This window comes from Mus musculus, chromosome 6, assembly GCF_000001635.26.
Source record: "Mus musculus strain C57BL/6J chromosome 6, GRCm38.p6 C57BL/6J".
Classification (NCBI taxonomy): domain Eukaryota; kingdom Metazoa; phylum Chordata; class Mammalia; order Rodentia; family Muridae; genus Mus; species Mus musculus.
This window is the reverse complement of record NC_000072.6, coordinates 9,233,266-9,252,053: the sequence shown is the minus strand read 5'-3', so window position 1 is coordinate 9,252,053 and position 18,788 is coordinate 9,233,266. Positions and strand designations below refer to the sequence as shown.

The window sequence follows — 18,788 nt, the reverse complement described above, 5'->3', positions numbered from 1 at the left end:
TTGTGGGTGCATGCCTTTAATCCCTGCATGTGAATCTACTCATTCAAGGCCAGCCTGAGCTATAGAGCAAATAAATCCAGGACAGCAAAGGCTACCCAGAGAAGAATGGAGGTGAGTGTCTAATCCAGGTTCAAACCTAGAATAGACCTAGACTTCCCCTAGCAATAGCTGCTGCAGCCACCAAGGAAAGGCAGCTCAGCTTACTTTCCTAGTAGTGTAGCCACCTCCCTGTTACTTATCAATGATATGATGCATGTTCCTGCAAGGCAGAAATAAAAACATTAAAGTTTATTTGGTCAAACTTAAGACATTTTCCCAGATGCATGGCACTCATTCTAGAATGTTTCTCTTAACATTGCTCAGAGGAAAACTCAAAACTAAAATTTTTTATTTGTAAGACTTGCATTTTTCCACCCTAGTTAAAAGAAACATAATTATATATTTTACTTCAACCATTTTTTAAATTGGATATAAAATTTGGAGAGCAGGTCCTAACATTCTCAGTGTTTCCCAGCAACCATTCTCTGACACACATGTGTCTGAAATCTCTTCAAAAGGATGACCCAGTAATCAGGTTTTAAGGATTGTGCTGACGCTACACAGGTGAATTCATGTTTTTAACACTTATAAACTAAGTGATCATATTTAGGCAAATCAGCTTCAAGTATTTTATATAGTGTCTAATGACTCTTATTTGATTTGAATAAAAATAACACTAAAAATGATTGACAGTTAATAAAGTGACTGCAGTTGACATGTCAGCTAGGTTGTGGGAAGTTTATATCCATTTGTGTTTGCTTCTGGCTAAAATGTGGCATTCATAGTTGATGGTAAAGATGCAAATTCCTCTTCCAAAGGGCTGTTTATATTGGTTAAGCAGTTTTTCCATGCAAAGCAGTGAGAAAACAGTTTCTCAGGATGCTCAGGGTTTGTTTAAATCTATTGTGTTAAAAAATATGGCTTACAATTCCTTGCTGAAGTGAAGTCTCAGGCAACACTTTTACATTTAACGGACCTCTCAAGTTCTTGCAGAATAACATTAGCCTTGCATTATTACCACTGTGTCTCCTTCTACCCAAACACAAAAGCTTCACTGATAGTCATAGAACCAAAAGCTCAAACATTTTCATTTTTAGTCATAAATGGATAAACCCGACAATATGTTTTTTCATCATAGAGGCAAGAAACCAGGGTAATACACTTTTTCTTAATTTCAATTCTGTTGAGATGTTGGTTTTTATTTTGTTTTGTTCTGTTGTCTTTCATTTTTTAAGAAAACTAGATGATTGTCAATCCCTTGCTTCCTTCAGATGCACTGTACTCATGGAAGTTTACTTCTGTATCTTTTCGAAAGTATAAGATAATTTTCAAACTCTGAGAGGTGTTTCTTTATCATTACATAAAGTTCCTTTTTCACAAGACCAGTACATTTTTAGACATAATTAAAACTTAGTTAACTAGCTCACTGAAGTAGCAAGTTGCTCTAATAGAATTTTAGTATGAATATCTGAAATCTTCACATTGATGATCTTCCTCTACCTAGTTCCTGGCAACCACAGGAAGAAGACATTGGGTACAGATAAATTGTTAAACTTCTGTGTCACCATGAATTCTTGGTATAATATATGGTCAGTGTTGAAAATGTTGGAATTTGGAAGGATATTTATAGACCCAAAAAGAGTCTAAACGTTTTGATTTCTAAATAATTGAAATCAAAAGTTGCCTATATGTTTTCATTGTGTTTTTCCCAAGAAATCTATAAAATGGCAGATAAATGAATCACAGTGTTAGGTATATTATTTATGTTTGTAAAGATATATTAACAGTATTGGTAGTACAGAGTAAAAGGGTAGAGACCAAAGCAAGTTTTTATCTTATTTTGAATTATGGATTGGAAAAAAAAACCACTTCAGACTACATAAATGAAAGCTACATTCAATCAACAAATAACGCTAAAGAAAATGACTGCTTTCTCCCTTTATCTCTTTTGTTTACTTGGAAACAATTCCAAAGTGCTCATGATTTATAAGCACCAGGAAAGACTTATTTGGGACAAGCATATCCAACAGCTGGACTGCATGAAGCTCTTCCTGCTTGTTCTGCCACAGATCTTCTAAGTTTCATGGACAGTTCATGCACATATTGATAGAGATGGCTACCTACACATGGCAGGTGGCTCTAAGGACACCTAGCATGGTACCCATTTGATTAAGAGAAGAAGATGCCTTCCTGAGAGTGGTGATTGAGCTCTTCTTTGAGAAGTGTGTGGCTTTTATTGTCATCTTCCTGTTGTTTTCTCTGTGAGAAAGATGCCCAGCTTAAGCAGAATGCCAGAGGGTGACAGTGACTGAGTGCTCTTAATTTGACTTCTTTGGCTAACTTTGAGACTCTTTATATTTCAACACCAAACCTGTGGTCTTAAAAAGGAGTGACCTTGAACGTTTCTTCAGCTGTTTATTTTTCTAGGATTGTGTACAACAACTGTAAAAATAAATCTTAGTGTCCATATACAATGCTACATACATAGTTGGATCTCCTCTGGTATAAGTAATGTGAGACTTGGAGATCTCCAATGCTGTCCCAATTTCTCCAGGAGAACAGTGTCATCACAACCACTCAGGGAAATTCACATCTTCAAGACAGCTCAGTTTTCTTTTAAAGAGAAAACAAAGCCTTCACTTCAATACTCCAATTAAATAAAGACTGTACATGAGAGAAAATCTACTTATTATAATTAATTTAGGCAACAACAATATTTTCCCTATATTCACTGATTTCTTTTTCTTCCTTGGTACTCTTGAATAGCTAACGTTGCAGTAAACCAAAAAATGCATGCAATGTTGTATGCCACAATTACTTCCCAGGCTTGATACTGAGACTCTTAAGTTGTTTTGACTAGGCAGCTAATAGCAATTTAGATAATTCTGCTCAAATTCAAAGACATGTGATGCAAATCCATGGCTGTATTCCAGCACATTCTTCTTGTCAGAACCTTTTAAATCACCATGTTACACACGTACGTATTGAAACTCAACTTTAAGTGTTTTATTTTTATGTACATTTCTTTTTTCCAGAAATAAAATATCTAAATACAGACAGTGTAATGTTGTATATGTATAGCTTTCAACAATACTTGAGCTGAATAGATGCTTTGTATATTAAATTTGTCTTTTTAATGGAGTTCACAGCTACGTTGATAAAATTGATTCCTTAGATCTTTTTTTTTCCTTTTTAACCAATAACAAGCAGAGAGACAAGTACAATTTAATATTAATAAGCAGCTCAAATAACACTTGGTTAAACTATATACAGTACAAACCATTCATACAAATGAAGACTAGGATATTGAGTTTGTTACAATATGTGTAGTAAAGATAAGACAGACACTTATAACTTACATGGTGTCTGCCCGGCATTTCCCTTCTCAAATAATGATCAGAACTTGTGTTAAGCAGCCTTAGTTGGTATCAGCATTGCAAAGGTCCGGTGATAGGCAAGATAAGCTGTCCGCCCACATGTAAATTCCAAATGTTTGCTCATCTTTACTGAGAACAAGCTCCTCCCTCCATAGAAAGAAAAGCCACCCTGTATCACCTTGAATGTGTCTACTGTATGCTGGGAAAAAGCTACTACACTGTGTTGTGTTCATAAAATAAAGAATACTGAGCTCTAAAGACACATTTTTTTCCATTTAACAAGCATATAACTCCTACAGTAGTATTCACCAGCACAGCTACTCCAAGCAGTAGGAATGCATGAGTGGGGATTATCGATTAGCATGGACTCAAGACCTTAAAAGAGATTTCCGTAACAGCATGTTAGACACATCCTCTGTCTAGTTAATTCTTTTTGTTTGATCATAGTTTGTCCTGAACCATCATGAGTCAGACAATGAAAGCTCTCTCACAGGGAACCATGATAGATGTGAGCTGAAATGTGCAAGAATGGATGCTCATGGGCCTCTATTCGTGACAGCATGTCTTCAGATGAGACTCTGAGATCTATGGTGATTTACAACTATGCTGAGAGATGAAGCTGACTGTGCAGAAATGACATCAATTGTTTTCCACTAGCATGTGTGCACCAGTCAACAAGAGCAGCAAGGTAGACACATTCCAGGCAACAGATGTGACCTTCTTCCTTAAGGTGACAGCCCTGTCCTATGACCTTTAACTCCGCAGGCTTCAGTCTCAGGCCCTGTTCATCTTCATCCGGAGGGAAAGTAAGGTGTGTCACTGTGATAGTTGTAGTCAGGGCATACCTTCTGTACTAGTTTATAGTCTGTACTATAAAAGGAAATGTAAATACAGATCACCTTGAAGGGCTTAGAGCAGAGCCAGGACACGTGACTTTGGGTCTGCTCCTGGTAACAGGTTTTTGAAGGGTCGTAGTTGCAGAGTGTGTTCTTGGTGGCCTTGTCAACCTTCTCATACTCAATGCGACAGTTGAAGGACTTGGAATCTTTAGCATCAATCACGGTTTGTTGTGCCAAATCGAATTCCACGATTTTTGTTGGGGGCACCAAGCTGACAGATACATTCCCTTGACCAGTGGAGTTATGCCTGAAATATACACTAAAGGTTCCATTGCCGTGATCTACAATTTTCCCAGTTATCAACAGGTTTAGCTTCACTGTTTTGATGTTGGAATGAAAATCACCCCATCCAAACATTTTCTTAAACTTGCCAGTTTTAACAATGGGCCGTCTTTTGGCCCTGGGCCGAGGCTCCTGAAGATCTGTGGAGTTCCTCAGCCAGTCCCAGAGGTCTTGCTCAGAATAAGGTTCTGGGGTGTCATAGCGCAGGTCCAAATCTGTGTCATTTTCTTTACCACGGAAAGTCTGTGAGAGGAGCCGACTGATAGACAAGTCTTTGCTGCTTTCTGTCCATATGTGCTTTAGCGTGGATTTGCTGCTCCCTGACTTCAGTAGTTCCGATTTCCCACCATTTGTTAGGTTGGCACACGTGACCTGAGAAAAGAATTTAAAACATGAGTGTTTATTTACATCGCCACATCTAAGAATAGGCAACACATGCATTCCAGCCCTTGCTGAGAGGCTTAGAATTAAATGATGACTTTTTTTTGTTATTGTTCTTAAAAGCACCTCCAGTATCCGGCCACTGTTTATTAAGCTGTGATAAAATACCACTTCTATTTTTACTCAACAGTGGGAAAGGGGAGGTGTGGGTGGCTAAAAATCACCAAGCCTGACCTGAAGATCCATATAAACATTGACTAAAAGAGGAAAAGACTGCCTAGCATGAGTAAGCCAAATTGAATTCAAATATCAACTAAACTACAGTAAATAATCTCTCAGCACCAAAACCCACCTTGGAAGTAAACTTTTATAATCATTACTTTATTTTAGGCTTCAGAATCACCACAAACTCTAAAACTATATGATCCTTATAAATATGATAGCCGATACCCTATTTATCTTTAAATTTTTGATTGCTTATGTGAACATTATATTAGAAACAGTAGTTTTACAAAGAGAGTGTGGCATGTCTTAACTTATCAACACACAAACATACACATACACCCCCCTCACACACACACACACAGTCACACATCCTTATTATCACCATCATAAGCACCAGGCATTACACATATGTTATTTTCTTTTAATTTCAGGGCTTAAAATGTGGTTTAAGAAAAGAGAAGTAAGCTAATATTCACTAGCAGGTAGATATTTGACAATCTGAAAAGCATACAAAGTTGGGAGATCACTTCCAGTGAGATTGTAAGAGTCACATTTGGAGGACATTCTCCAAGATCTCATCTTGCCTTTGTGAAACAATTTCTCAAAGAGCCTTTTGAGATCTCAAAGGATTCAAAGTAACCAGTTCCCTAATGGCTTCAAAGCAACAATTAGACCCACAATTTATAAATACAACCCAGAACCTACAGGAAGCAACAGCCAATGAAGGCAAACCATTGGACACATGGACTGACTCATTTGGCTGAGGTTGCTGAAGGAATTCCCCTAGATGCCCATCGTAAAGCTAAGTTTCCCAATAAAGTCCTTTCTTAAACCCGAGTCTGATGACTAAGTGAGGTGCATTGGAATGACTGAACATCAGCCTCTCATCTAAAAAGTTCTGAGACTAAAAAAATAACTGCTAAAAAGCTCTCATAAGTGAGATGCATTAGGAATCAGAACTGTGTTCTAAACCATGCCTACCTGTATCTGTAGACACATTCATCCTCTTGTTATGACACAGATCCCTACCAATGATATTCTTCTACCAGATGCTGATGATGGATAGAGTCTACACTACCTGTATCTGTAGATATACCCATCCTCTTGTTATGACACAGATCCCTACCAATGATATTCTGTATCTGTAGACATATCCATCCTCTTGTTATGACACAGATCCCTACCAATGATATTCTTCTACCAGATGCTGATGATGGATAGAGTCTACACTACCTCCTGGACTCTATAAGCTTAGTAATCAGGGTTTATTCCCCAACCGGCCACTTCCTTAAGACAGCATATTGGTGTGGGACCATTCTCACAAATAGTCAAAGTTGTTTTATTTTAAAAACTGCTGACCTTAACAAATACTGTACTGATTTCCATGTGAGATAAAATATGATTTTCTAGTGGGTTTTTATCTCATGCCTTAAAAAAATCAAGGTTAAAACACTGGAGAAGCTAACACACACACACACACACACACACACACACACACACACACACACAAAACTAAAACACAAACAACAAAACTTTAAAGTTTAGAGTCTATATCCTGTTGTAAGCTCTTTGCATCTCCAAGGCTAGAGCTATGCAACCTATGCCAACCTGGACACACACAAGCAGACAGATAAATACAGAGGATCATATTCTAGGAACAGGTTGTGTTGCAGAAAGAATAGACAGATAACAGTATGGACATGATCACACTCAAAGGAAGTTAAGGCCAGGCTTCTGCTCACTGCCATTCTTCAGACTGTTAGTTTATCACCAACCATACAAATAAAGACTCTAATGTCATCAGAAATGGATCAGATAGAGCATTCTCATCATAAAGTAATTCAGGGAATTGGGAGAAGTGTATTTTTGCTGCCAAGTTTCTTTTAGAAGACATACTAAGTATTCTTTCTCCTGTCAATCTTGTTCTGACCCTACATTGGTTTCTCTATTCTCCTTCTACCCAAACTGTTTGCTATATTTTCTCCTCATTATTCAAGAATGGAACATATTCAAGAAGCATTCATAACTAATAACAGCAAAATTTTAACATAGACAAAATACTATGAGCTAAAGAAACAAAATAGAAGGCAAATGTTTAATGGAATGGAATTAGGCATAGGAATGTGTATAAAATAAGTATAAAATTAATTTCCCAGCAATTCTTTTGTCTAATTATATCCATCTGTTATGGGCTAATATTAGTATCTCATATAAAGTGAAAATCATGATAGTTCAGAGTTAATATTATCCAACATAATAACAAAATAATATAACCAGTTAAATTTATTTTGATAATTCCCTAAGTTAAATGCACTTCAAAGTATACTATCTTAGGATGAAGTGATATATTCAATTATTGAGCACTTGCCAGCAGATGCCCTGGATTCAGTACCCAGCAATGGGAGAAAAGGCATAAGCAAAGATAGAAAAAGACATTTGACAATGGTATGACACAGGCAGCTATTATAACCTATACTATATGTAATTGGTGAGACTAGTAGTGATCCTTTAGTTTTAGAATGTTTTTTGTGAGTGTTTGCCTTTTATATTTCAATAACATCTACTTTGTAGATAAGCATTCAAATGTGTGCCTGTCTATACAAGGCTCATCTTCCTATAATCCTTATAGAATAAAGAAAATAAATCCATATACTTTTCTCTGATTCTTTTCCTTAGGGTTAGATGTATACCCATTGTTTGGCCAGCAAAAATAAATTCAAGCATGCACAGAGTGGCTTTCATGGCCACTTTCTCTCAGAATCAACAAGGACAATAATGGGACATTTGTGCCATTCACTTGTTAACAAAGCTATCGTGAAGTTGTCCCAAGACAGAAGGGAAAAAAACACTTACCGTGCAATTTATCAACAGCAGATAGGGAATAAAAGGGGAAAATTGCAGAAGTGGGGCATATGACTAAAAGAAGAACCACTGTATCCAGGAAATGCTATAATTCTAATAAACAAACAAACCTCTTTTTGGATAGAACACCTATTGTTCATCTCTAAATTATATTCTGCACAGCCATAGTGATTAGGAGTATAGACCACCTGTATCTAAGACTAGGTTCTGATCCTAAAAACTCTTATGTGCAAGTCTCATTTATTGTATAGGAATTTATGTTTTTCCAATCTAGAAACTAGGAATTATTGCCCATATCTCTCACAGGGATAGTGTAAGGATTACATAGGACACTTCATTCAAAGAACCAAGAAAAGTCTCCAGCATGGTCATCAGTGTCAATAACTCATAACCATCACAATTTTACATGTGGCTTATGGACATGAATGCTCATGGGGAATGTGATGGTATTTTCAAGTAGCAAAACTTTCTAAGAAAATCTGTCTTTAGCAGAGCTGTAAATGTAAACAATTTTTTAAACAATATAATTCTAAGAGTGAGAGACGATGGGCAAGATACTTGCCAAAAGTTTTATGTGAGAAAGAATAAAATAGATTCTAGAAACCTGCTGCACAGAATTGTGACTCCAGCCAGCAAAATAGTGTTAAATACTCCAAAATTGGCTCAAAAGACATCCAGAATGGGAAACATGTTCACCAAAAAATATTATAAAATATATCTTGGCAAACTTGAGAATGTATATTGGATCTAATAATTAAATGTGCTGAAATAGTTTTTAAAGGAGGGGGCACATTGTTTTCAAGTGAACGTGACAACCTAGGAAACATGAACAGTTAAATAAGCAGTAAAAGTCCAAGTAACAATGGATGAGTGTGAGCTACGCTATTAAATAGCTCAACACAAAACGCAATAAATGGCTCTGCCTTAGGCCGTCGGGTGCAAAGCCTTAAGCAGTGCAATCAAGAAAATCCGGAGTGTGGCTTCCAAATCAAAACACCTTCCAGAAGTAACTGTCTGCCGTACCTTTATATGCTACACACTCTTGCTTTATCTCTCACTTAGTTGAAGAGAATAGGACAATATCTATGGGAGAATATCAATAATAAAATACCAAATTAAAAAAAGCCTTAATAATAGGTCTCTTGATGTGTTCAATATTAACTACTGTGATTTCTTTTGTTTTATGAATTCAATAGCTGTGGGTTGAGACTCTGTTAATAAGAACTTCAGCAGAGAAAAGCAAAGATAAACAGTGCATGAATGGTTCTCGATCACAAGGATTTCACAGTCTAATCTGAGGATCAGCACTGTGATGCTACCAGCAGCACGTGTAATATCCTGAAAGATGCAAAGTTTAAAAGCAGCATGGATGTAACACAGGGGATGATCCTACGATCTGGAAGATTACATTGTTTTGATTTTTACACAGTAGATAATGAGCTAAAGGGATTCTTCTATACATGTGGAGAATAATGTAGAAAAACAACAAAGCCCAGACAGGAACATGACAAAGGATGACATGGAAAAGAGTCTCCTACCATGTCACTGTAACTTGATGAGTATGTCCTCTCTCTGTCTATCCCTGTAACTTGTCTATCACCGTAACTTGATGAGTATCTCCTCTCTCTGTTTGTCCCTGACCTCCCCAGCAACTGCCATCTACTTACTCCCTTCCTGAGTTCAAGCTTTTATGTTCCACTCATAATGAAACAAAGCCAAGTAAGATCCCCATCAAAACCAGAGGTGAATGTGTTAGGTACTAGATGTATATTAGATAGTTTGATGCAGACATTCCATGATGCAAGTGTAATATGCATGCGTATAGATGCATCAATATGCCTACACCATACTTTGGTACACCACAGTAAATTCACTCTTTTGTCTACAGGATGGAGATTAGGAAAAGAGAGAGTACAGGAGGAAAATTTCTGTTTCTGGACTCTAGGAACTTTGTCAGCTACATGGGTGGTACATTCAGGAGACCATCTCCATATTGTGGATGCTTTACTATTAAATTTAATTTTAATCTAGGTCATAGAGAATTATTGAGATTGGGTTTGGCTTTGTTTTTCAGGTTGGTAATCCTGGAACTAGAAAACTCAACCACTAGGCATCGAAAGCAGATTGGTAGAGGAAAATCTTGAGAACTGAGAGGCTAGTTAAATTATTAATTGCAAGGTTTGTTGAGGAAATCAGGAAGAATTAGTGAAAGAAAGTGGGGAAGAGAAAGACATGAATTTAACAAATGTTTCACCGATAGAAATAAGTCAATTTCATAATTTATATTTTCAACATTTATTATTTTGAGACAGAGTCTCACTACATAGCTCAGTGTGCTCCTGAACTCATAATCAGGATCCTGTTTCTACATCGGAGTGTTGAAATTATTGTGGGCCACCAAATCTGACTGAATTTGATTATTTACTGATGAAAGGGAAACACAAAAAGGCTGAAAAATAATGAACTTTCTTATATTGTAAAGAGTGCCAATATAACAATTATCTGAGATACAAGATTAAATCTCATAGAAGCAACTACAAATAATTATTGCTGTCCAACTAGAATGTCAAGATCTGAAGGGGTAAGAACTCAGCCAGTTACAAAAATCAAAGCATTCTGAAAATCTTTTTTTGAAATATTTTTCCTTATAACATTACAAAGAAAACCTGAAATGTTTGCTGATTTTTCTCTTCCAAATGATAATGATGTCTAGAAGGCATGTCTGTCTGTGTGCCGTCCATTTAAATGTTTTAAAGTGTGTTCATTTTTAAGACTGTGCATCTTGAGGAACATAAGCATTAAGCAGAGAGACAGAGTGTGATTCTGAAATGAAATATTTACAGCTGAGGCAGGAGCTTTGAATGGAAATATGAAGGAAACAATGACCAATGCAGGTGACGTGTGGCCATTTAAGACTAGTTCTGTCTTGGTTGATCCATCTTTATATGTCATATGGCCAAGCTTTTAAAATTTTCTCATTATTGACTACATATCATGCCAAAGTGCTATTGCAGAATTATTGAAAAGCAATATGTTTTTATGAAATAAACCATCCTTCAACTTCTCTCCCTGAGCTACATTTCAGGCCTTCTGAAAAAGAGGTCCTACAAACACTCATATTTCCACAGTTATTAAATCTAATGAGATGCCTCTTAACTTTCATCAGCTTCATCACTGTACTGTTGATCTATTACTATTGGATATAGATATAAATAATCCTACATCTACCTTGAAATTTTATTTTTTACTGTATCAAGTGTAGGAGTGCTTGAAACCAGAGAGAGAGAGAGAGAGAGAGAGAGAGAGAGAGAGAGAGAGAGAGAGGGAGAGAGAACTTGATACTTAAGTAATATTGCTGATGAGTGAGAAACTAATCACCAAATAACCAGCTGTATGATTGCAAATAATTTTGTCACTTTATGATTAATGTGCTGAATATCTACTTCAGAACATCAGGTAATTCTAGTTACAGGAACACTTTATCTTTGGCATTATAATTAGCATCTTACATATAGTATTGCATTTTATTTAAGCCATATGCACACATACACAAACATTTGAGCTTACTAATAGAGTTTTAAAGTTCATATGATAAAACAACTAATTTATCTCCTAAGATAAAATCACTATTTTAAACATCCTGACATCCCAGTCTCTTCTCTGACATGAAAATTTAGATTATCTTAGTGTATAGGTTGTGTATAGGCTTATTATAGAAAAAGTTTGTGTGAGATAAACTACAGGTTGATCTATACCTAAAAATGTTTTCATTAGCCATGGACTTGCATTTGTTATAGATATTCATTCATTTCTTAACTTATTTGTTTAGTTTCGTTTTGATCTATTCATAAATGTAAGGCATTTAACTTTAAAAAGATGTATATTCTTGCATATGAAACTCATTTCATAAAGTTCTCCCTCAACCATAACATGTTTACTTTCATAACATAGATACATACATAACATGTAGAACATACTTTCTACACTGTGGAGATGAGGATGCTTGGGATATAAAAACCACTCGCTTAGTGCATGGTTTGTGTCCTTACAACTGTAGCTGCTTTAATAAAAACATCATTCATTTCTCAGTCACATGATCAAGATATGGGGGACATGTAGCCCTCAAAGGCTTTCTTTTGTAACTTCGGGTGCTCCATTGCCAATATCTAGAACACCTGCATTATGCTTGATAAACTAGTGGAAATCGATTAGTGTCATAATACATGAAAATATATCATTTTCTCTGTGTCAAAACTTGCAATGCAATATCACCTCACACTAGTTAAAGTAGTTCACATGAGGTTATGGAAAAAAAAACTACTAGTCAGTTTGTGGATGAAAACAGCCATCATGGAAAGTAGAGATTTGTTTTAAGACATCAAATAGAACTACAATTTATTCCAGCAATCACATTATTTGGTATGCATTTAAAAGAAATAAGATGAGTATCTCAAAGAGATATCTGAATTCTCATATGCAACCCATAACTGATTAGTGATCCATGACACCCAGCTGCATGCTTATTCGTGCATGAGCAGATTAAAACAGACAAAGACACACACACACACACACACACACACACACACACACACACACACACACGTAACAAGAGAACATGCAGAAGACATCCCATAAAGTAAAAGAACTCACTCATTGAAATACAATCACATACTCCATGCTCCAAAATAGATAAAAGAGTTGAATACTAGTTACCAGAGGATGTGATGGGAAAATGAAAGTCTACTTTCAACGGGTCCATACTATAGTTTCCAAGTTATGGAATTCTAATAAACAGCATACTGATTAATATTTGTAAAAATGCAAATTTTAAATAGACAAAAGACTAGTGTTTAGTGATCTCACCAAAAAGAGTTAACTATGTGAGATCATGTTGTATTAAATTACTCACAGCAGCAATCTCTAAAAGCTTAGGCAGAAGTTCCCCCTGCCTGCTGCAGGGATGGAGAGCTTCATTTAACCCAATCAATGCTGGGAGGGTGTGTGGCAAGTAAATCAAGAGAGTAGATGTTCTAATCAATCTTTATTAAGAACATAGATTGATATTAAGATTGGATAAATAGAGACCTAAGCCATTAGGGAAGCATACATGCTAGGTTTGCTTATGTAGCCCCTTCCAGATTGAAGCAGAAGAAACAGATGCCTGGACATCTGCCAGTAAATGTTTACTTTCTTTTCTCTGCCTCCTAGAGGCAGTGCTCGGCTTCCTTGGTCACTTAGTTCTACTCTTAGAATAGCCACTCTCCCCGGAGAATCAAGCCATCAGCTAGATGTGAACTGACAACTCTAAGACTATGAGCTAAAAAAAAAAAAAAAAAAAAAAAAAAAAAGCAAAACTATACATAAAGACAAGCAAAACTTTCTTCTAAGTTAGTTTTTCTTACACATTTGTCGTGGAAACAGAAAAGTGATTAATACAGTGTCTTTGAATGAAATATCATAGCTTTAATGTGAGTTCTTACATTTCATTATTAATATCATTTACGAGTACTTTTTCCAGTTATTAAATGAAGAGAACAGTTATAGAACCCATCCATTGAGTTTTTGTAAAGAATAAAAGGTTTTATGGCAAATATATAGGATCAAGCACAAGCCTATATATTTGGATTTATATTTGTCTTATTACACAAACTTTTAACAACTGGATAATTCTGAATAAAAACTAAAACAATAATTCCTCTTTAATAAATACATATACAGAATCTACTACCAAAGGAATAAACCAAGACAACCTGAACACATGTGAGAGAAACTCTACAGTTAGGTTATAAGACCATGGAAAAATGAGAACAAGATTTCAGACTGCACACTGCTACACTCATCCCATCTTTTGAAAAAAAGACAATAAGTCTGCTTAGATGACTTAAACAAACTGAAATGGATATTTCATAGTTTAAACAATTCTCAGAAAAAGAGCAATACAGTTAAGAAAGACCTTTCTGATAATGTTACAGTGTAAGCAAGACAAAAGACTAACTTGTCCCCTAGTATATTCTATGTTGTCTTCAAGCCATTCATTCTCATCAGTTCAAAGATTTCCCAGTGGCCATGTAACCCCATCCCATTCACCCTGTGGAAGGTCACTCACTCCTAATACAGTACACCAGGTGCCCCGGGTGTTTCTGCAATAAGAGTTGATGCTAACTCACGTGTGAGAAAATTGAGATTTTTCTTTAATTCTGTTTTGTGCAAAACTCATAAGAATCATCTTTAAAATGTTCTGAGTGGATTAACACTTGGGCAGGGCATGATTTCTAGACAGCAGTGTAATGTTTCTGATAAGCGGCCTTTTCATCCTTTGAAAATGTTATCATTTCCACCACACTTCTTGTATACACATACACAGAAGTTTCTACATACTCTCATTAATATTGATGAGAAATTAATAATTATTAATCTACATAACCCTATTTAGCTATTCTCTCTAAATATAATGACAGATTATTCAGGTTTACACTGCCAAAGTTCTGTTCTTGTTAATATATGTGTGAAAATTCACAGTGACAAAACAACTCAGAAAGATATGCCTAACTTCTTCTATGACGTCTTTGTGAAATATGTACAGAGCATCTCATGTGAGGAACCCTAGGTACATAGTTATAATAATGAACAAATTGTTCCAAATAGTATAATGAAGGTCTATTTATTCATTAATGCAAAGTCACTACTCATCATTTTTCATTATACATAAAATGGTTAGAAAATGTGCCAGTAAATCTAGGTTTTCCCTGGTAGAGGAGAAATGTACTCTATATACGTATAAATTCTATCTATCTGAATCAGTGATCAGAATTAATGACTACATGGCAAGACCTGCTGTGTAGAAGCAAATGGATAAATCTGTGGATGTCTAAAGTAAAATAATGCATAGGTATGTCTACCATGGACCACAGCAGGAAGTATTATTTTACACTCTAGTAGCATTTGCATGTTATGACATTCAAATATTCATGGGCTGGAAACCTTTTCTCCAACATATCCAGAGATGGTTGAATCTTAAAGAGGTAGACCTAGCAAGAGGTAATTATGTCATGGAGATTCCAAACTCAGAAACAAGTAATATACTTCTTAGGGGAGTGAGTGAGTTCTCACAGACTGGCTTAATTACCAGAAAACAGACTGCTATGAAATGAGCCTCTTTGGGTCAGCTGCCCACTGTTTCCTCATGCATGTGTTGCTGCTGTGTAATTCTGTCCATGATTGACCCAGAATGAAGCCCTCACAAAGTGACCCAAGCTTGGACTTCTTAAGCTCCTTAATCATAAGCCAAATTAAACCTCTTTCCCTTATAAAGCATTCAGTCTCAGGTATTTTGCTATAGCAACATAAAACAGACCAAGTTGTGTTTCAACCCTTTTCAGCAATGTGTATACACATATACCCAGATGTATATGAGGACATATTTTCATAAAACATATTTATGTTAGTTAAATGTTGCTCTTTTATGGCTAATATGTTGTACAGCTTACCAGAAAATGAGTTGTAATGAAATGAACACATGCCATGCATGTGTAATGAAATGAACACATTTGACCTTTTCTACATGGTACATAAGAACATATTAAGTTGAAATAATCACACAATTTATCAAATAGGGGTTGGAATCCATTACCAAATGGTGATATTGATAATGTATATAATATTCCTATGAAATACCCTGTGATATTGAGAGATTGATTTGAAAAACCTTTCCTTAGACAAAGGAAGAAGTTCTTTTAGCAAATTGAATAAAAGAATTGCCAGATCTGTGGTGTTTAAATCTTGGATTATCTCAAAAGAAGTTATTTATGGTCTCTTTCATACCACACTATAATGCACATACACTGCTGAGAGAGCATTCTTGGTGCATGGTGAATAAATCAGCTAATCCAGAAAAACAAAATGGGGCAAATGTCCTGGGAGTGCAGACCCTCCAAATTCTGTAAATATTTCAGGGGCCAGGGGTTTCCCCAAAGCAGAAGAGAGCTAACGTACTCTGGTTGCATTTTCCAAGAAAAAGAAAGCATAGCAGAAAGATGGCACACCTTACTTACTCCTTTTAACAAGAGTTGGAAATCCATGGTTTGGATTGTGTCAAAACTCTTGGTATTACCTAAATGAATATCTTTGGATTGTGCCTCATTAGATTTTTCCAATTAACTATTAAACATAGCTCTGGGAAGGCATGTATATGGAAATATTAACACATCTATGACTATACATGTGCCACACACATGAATATGCACACATGAATGAACATATATAACCTGTTTCTCTGGAAAACTCTGAGCTACACTTCTATAAAAAAAATCTGAGCAATATTCATAGTACCTATAAACACAGCCTGAACATCTGAAAAGTAGCCTCAGAAACATGTATACATATGAATGAATCTGATCTCATTCTTTTCCAATAGTCTGAGCTAGTCTCGACTTGTACAACTTTGTTTTCTGCTTCCATGTTTCTGATAGCATGGCATATGAAGTATCATAATTAAGAACCAGGTGGTAAATTGGATGATATTTATGAAGAGATATCCTAAACAAAGAAAAAAATAACATCTAGATTTAGAACCTTGTAAAGAAAGCTAATCAGAAAGCTGATATGCTTGTAGTAAAACAAAAAGAACAGAAAGTAGCACTTTATTTAAAAGGAACTCGAATAAAGCAATTGCACTAAGACAAAGTATATCTCAATAATACATTAAAGGGAGAAATAGATCATCAACAGAATGGCTTGAACAGAAGAACCCGAAGACAGTGAGAACTCTAGGAGAGGCTGAAACAAAGAGATCAGATAAATATTAATTTGTGGTAAGAGCTCAACAAATCTCTAGCTCTATCTTTAATGCACCCTAAAATAGGATAAATAAGAAAGACAAGATTTCAAGAGACATTCCTCCTCTGTATGACCCCCATATAACTTTCTCATTCTGACATGTCATTAAGTTACCTCTCTTTAAGGAGCTGGATTAGGGTCCACTAGAGGGAGCAGCTGGGACACATGATAGCTGTCTCTGTTCATGGTGCTGGAAATCAGACAATTGAGTCACCAATGGTCAGAAAGTTCATAGAACAAAGATGAACAGGCAACTTTATTCCCACTACTAGATGATACCATCTCAGAAAGCTACATCTTCTATGAACTGGAGAAAACAGTAAGGAAGTTTGTTGCTCAAAGAACCATTAGAAGCTTTAGTCACCTGAAAAAGCTCTTATGAGTTTGTATAGCTTCGAAAGCATTATTTAAAGACAAAATATTAAAGTTTGTTTATATACTGTAAAGCCCTCTAGGTAATTGGAACATATATCAGCATCTACCATCATCTTAATTTTATGGTTCTGGTTATATCAGCCATTTTCATATGTTCTACTTCCTCGAGTCACAGGACATTGCATAGGTTTCTTTTCGAATCCTTCTACCCATTCGTTTTTCTACGATAATTTTATATTCTCTAGACCAACTTAGGCCTCTAAATGAATCCATCAGTCCTCCCATAACATTTTATAGCATCCCTTTGTAAATATACTACATATGTGAAGGAGGAAATACACACAAAGTATAGAGAGACAGACAGACAGAAAGACAGACACACATATTTCCCATAGACTGTCATCTTCCTTTGAGAGTCATCCCATGTGTTTCTATTAGTTTTCTATTGTCCATTATTCAATCCACATACCAAACAGCTAATCTACAGATATTCACTGGATGAATAAATATATGTTTGAACAGAATGCCTATTCACATACATCCAGACCACTTTGCAAATGATATTTTCCCATATGTAAATAGTAAGTTCACTTTCTGTACCAGATAAAAAAATTTATGATGCAATCTTTCATGTGGGGTTTATCCAAGTCTCTAAACATGTAAAGTGATGAAAGGGAAAGGTTATCCACATTAACCAGTCAGAATTGTTACATTAAAATTTACAAATAAGTAAATTTTTATATTTTTAGTTTTTGAGATATAATTACAATTTTATTTCTCCACTTTATTGCTCATTAACCCTCTTATATACATCTCCTTTCTCTCAATTTCATACCATATTTTTTCATTAGTTCTTGCTCTCATACACACACATTCCTGAATACAAATGCATATTTTATTTTATTTTATTTCAAGAGATGAGTGAAAAGAAGTGAACATGCCTAAACCAACACAAAACAGCACTGTAAAAGAATGTGTGAGAAAAAAACATAGTGAAACAATCTGTTGGCCAACAAACACAACACCACCAACAACAAGATAAAAATAAAAATAAAAAACTGGCATCATGCTCTGGGTTTTCATCTTTGAATTTCTAGAAATTTGATCCAAAAACAGTAATAAAAGAAATGCAAGTAAGAGTCAAACAGAACAGATTCCTTCAACATGAGTCTGTCAAACTTCCTGGAGATATTTTGCTTCTCAAATGGACATTTCTACTAGGAAATAGTAATTTCCTTGAAGCAGGCAGTCAGGCATATGTTACGTTATTTCCTTGAACAAATGCTCATTTGCTTGGGAAATGTAATCAGACTTTGAAATTTGAAGGAAAAAATCAAATTATGAATATGTTTCCAAATGTTTTAAATGATGCTATAAAGTACCCATTAACAGCATGGATTAAAATTATATTAAAATGTGAATCTTGAAGCCTTTTTTGGCTTTATTCTATAAGGACAACAAATTATAAATAAAAGAAGGTTGGATGTGGTGTTTTTGCTTTGTGGCCACATAG

General features: G+C 35.5%; 1 protein-coding gene across 2 annotated transcripts in view; it reads right to left on the bottom strand.

Moving 5' to 3' along the window:
* Positions 1-2,434: 2,434 nt before the first annotated feature.
* The window catches only part of Nxph1 (neurexophilin 1), a 301,006-nt gene continuing 284,652 nt past the window's right edge, over positions 2,435-18,788 (bottom strand). The window contains exon 3 of one of the 2 annotated variants that reach the window (XM_006505010.4): positions 2,435-4,969. In XM_006505010.4, coding sequence (XP_006505073.1) covers positions 4,208-4,969 — 762 coding nt within the window. In that variant the 3' untranslated portion in view covers positions 2,435-4,207. The remainder of the gene's footprint in view (positions 4,970-18,788) is intronic. The other variant, NM_008751.5, reaches the window with a different exon arrangement.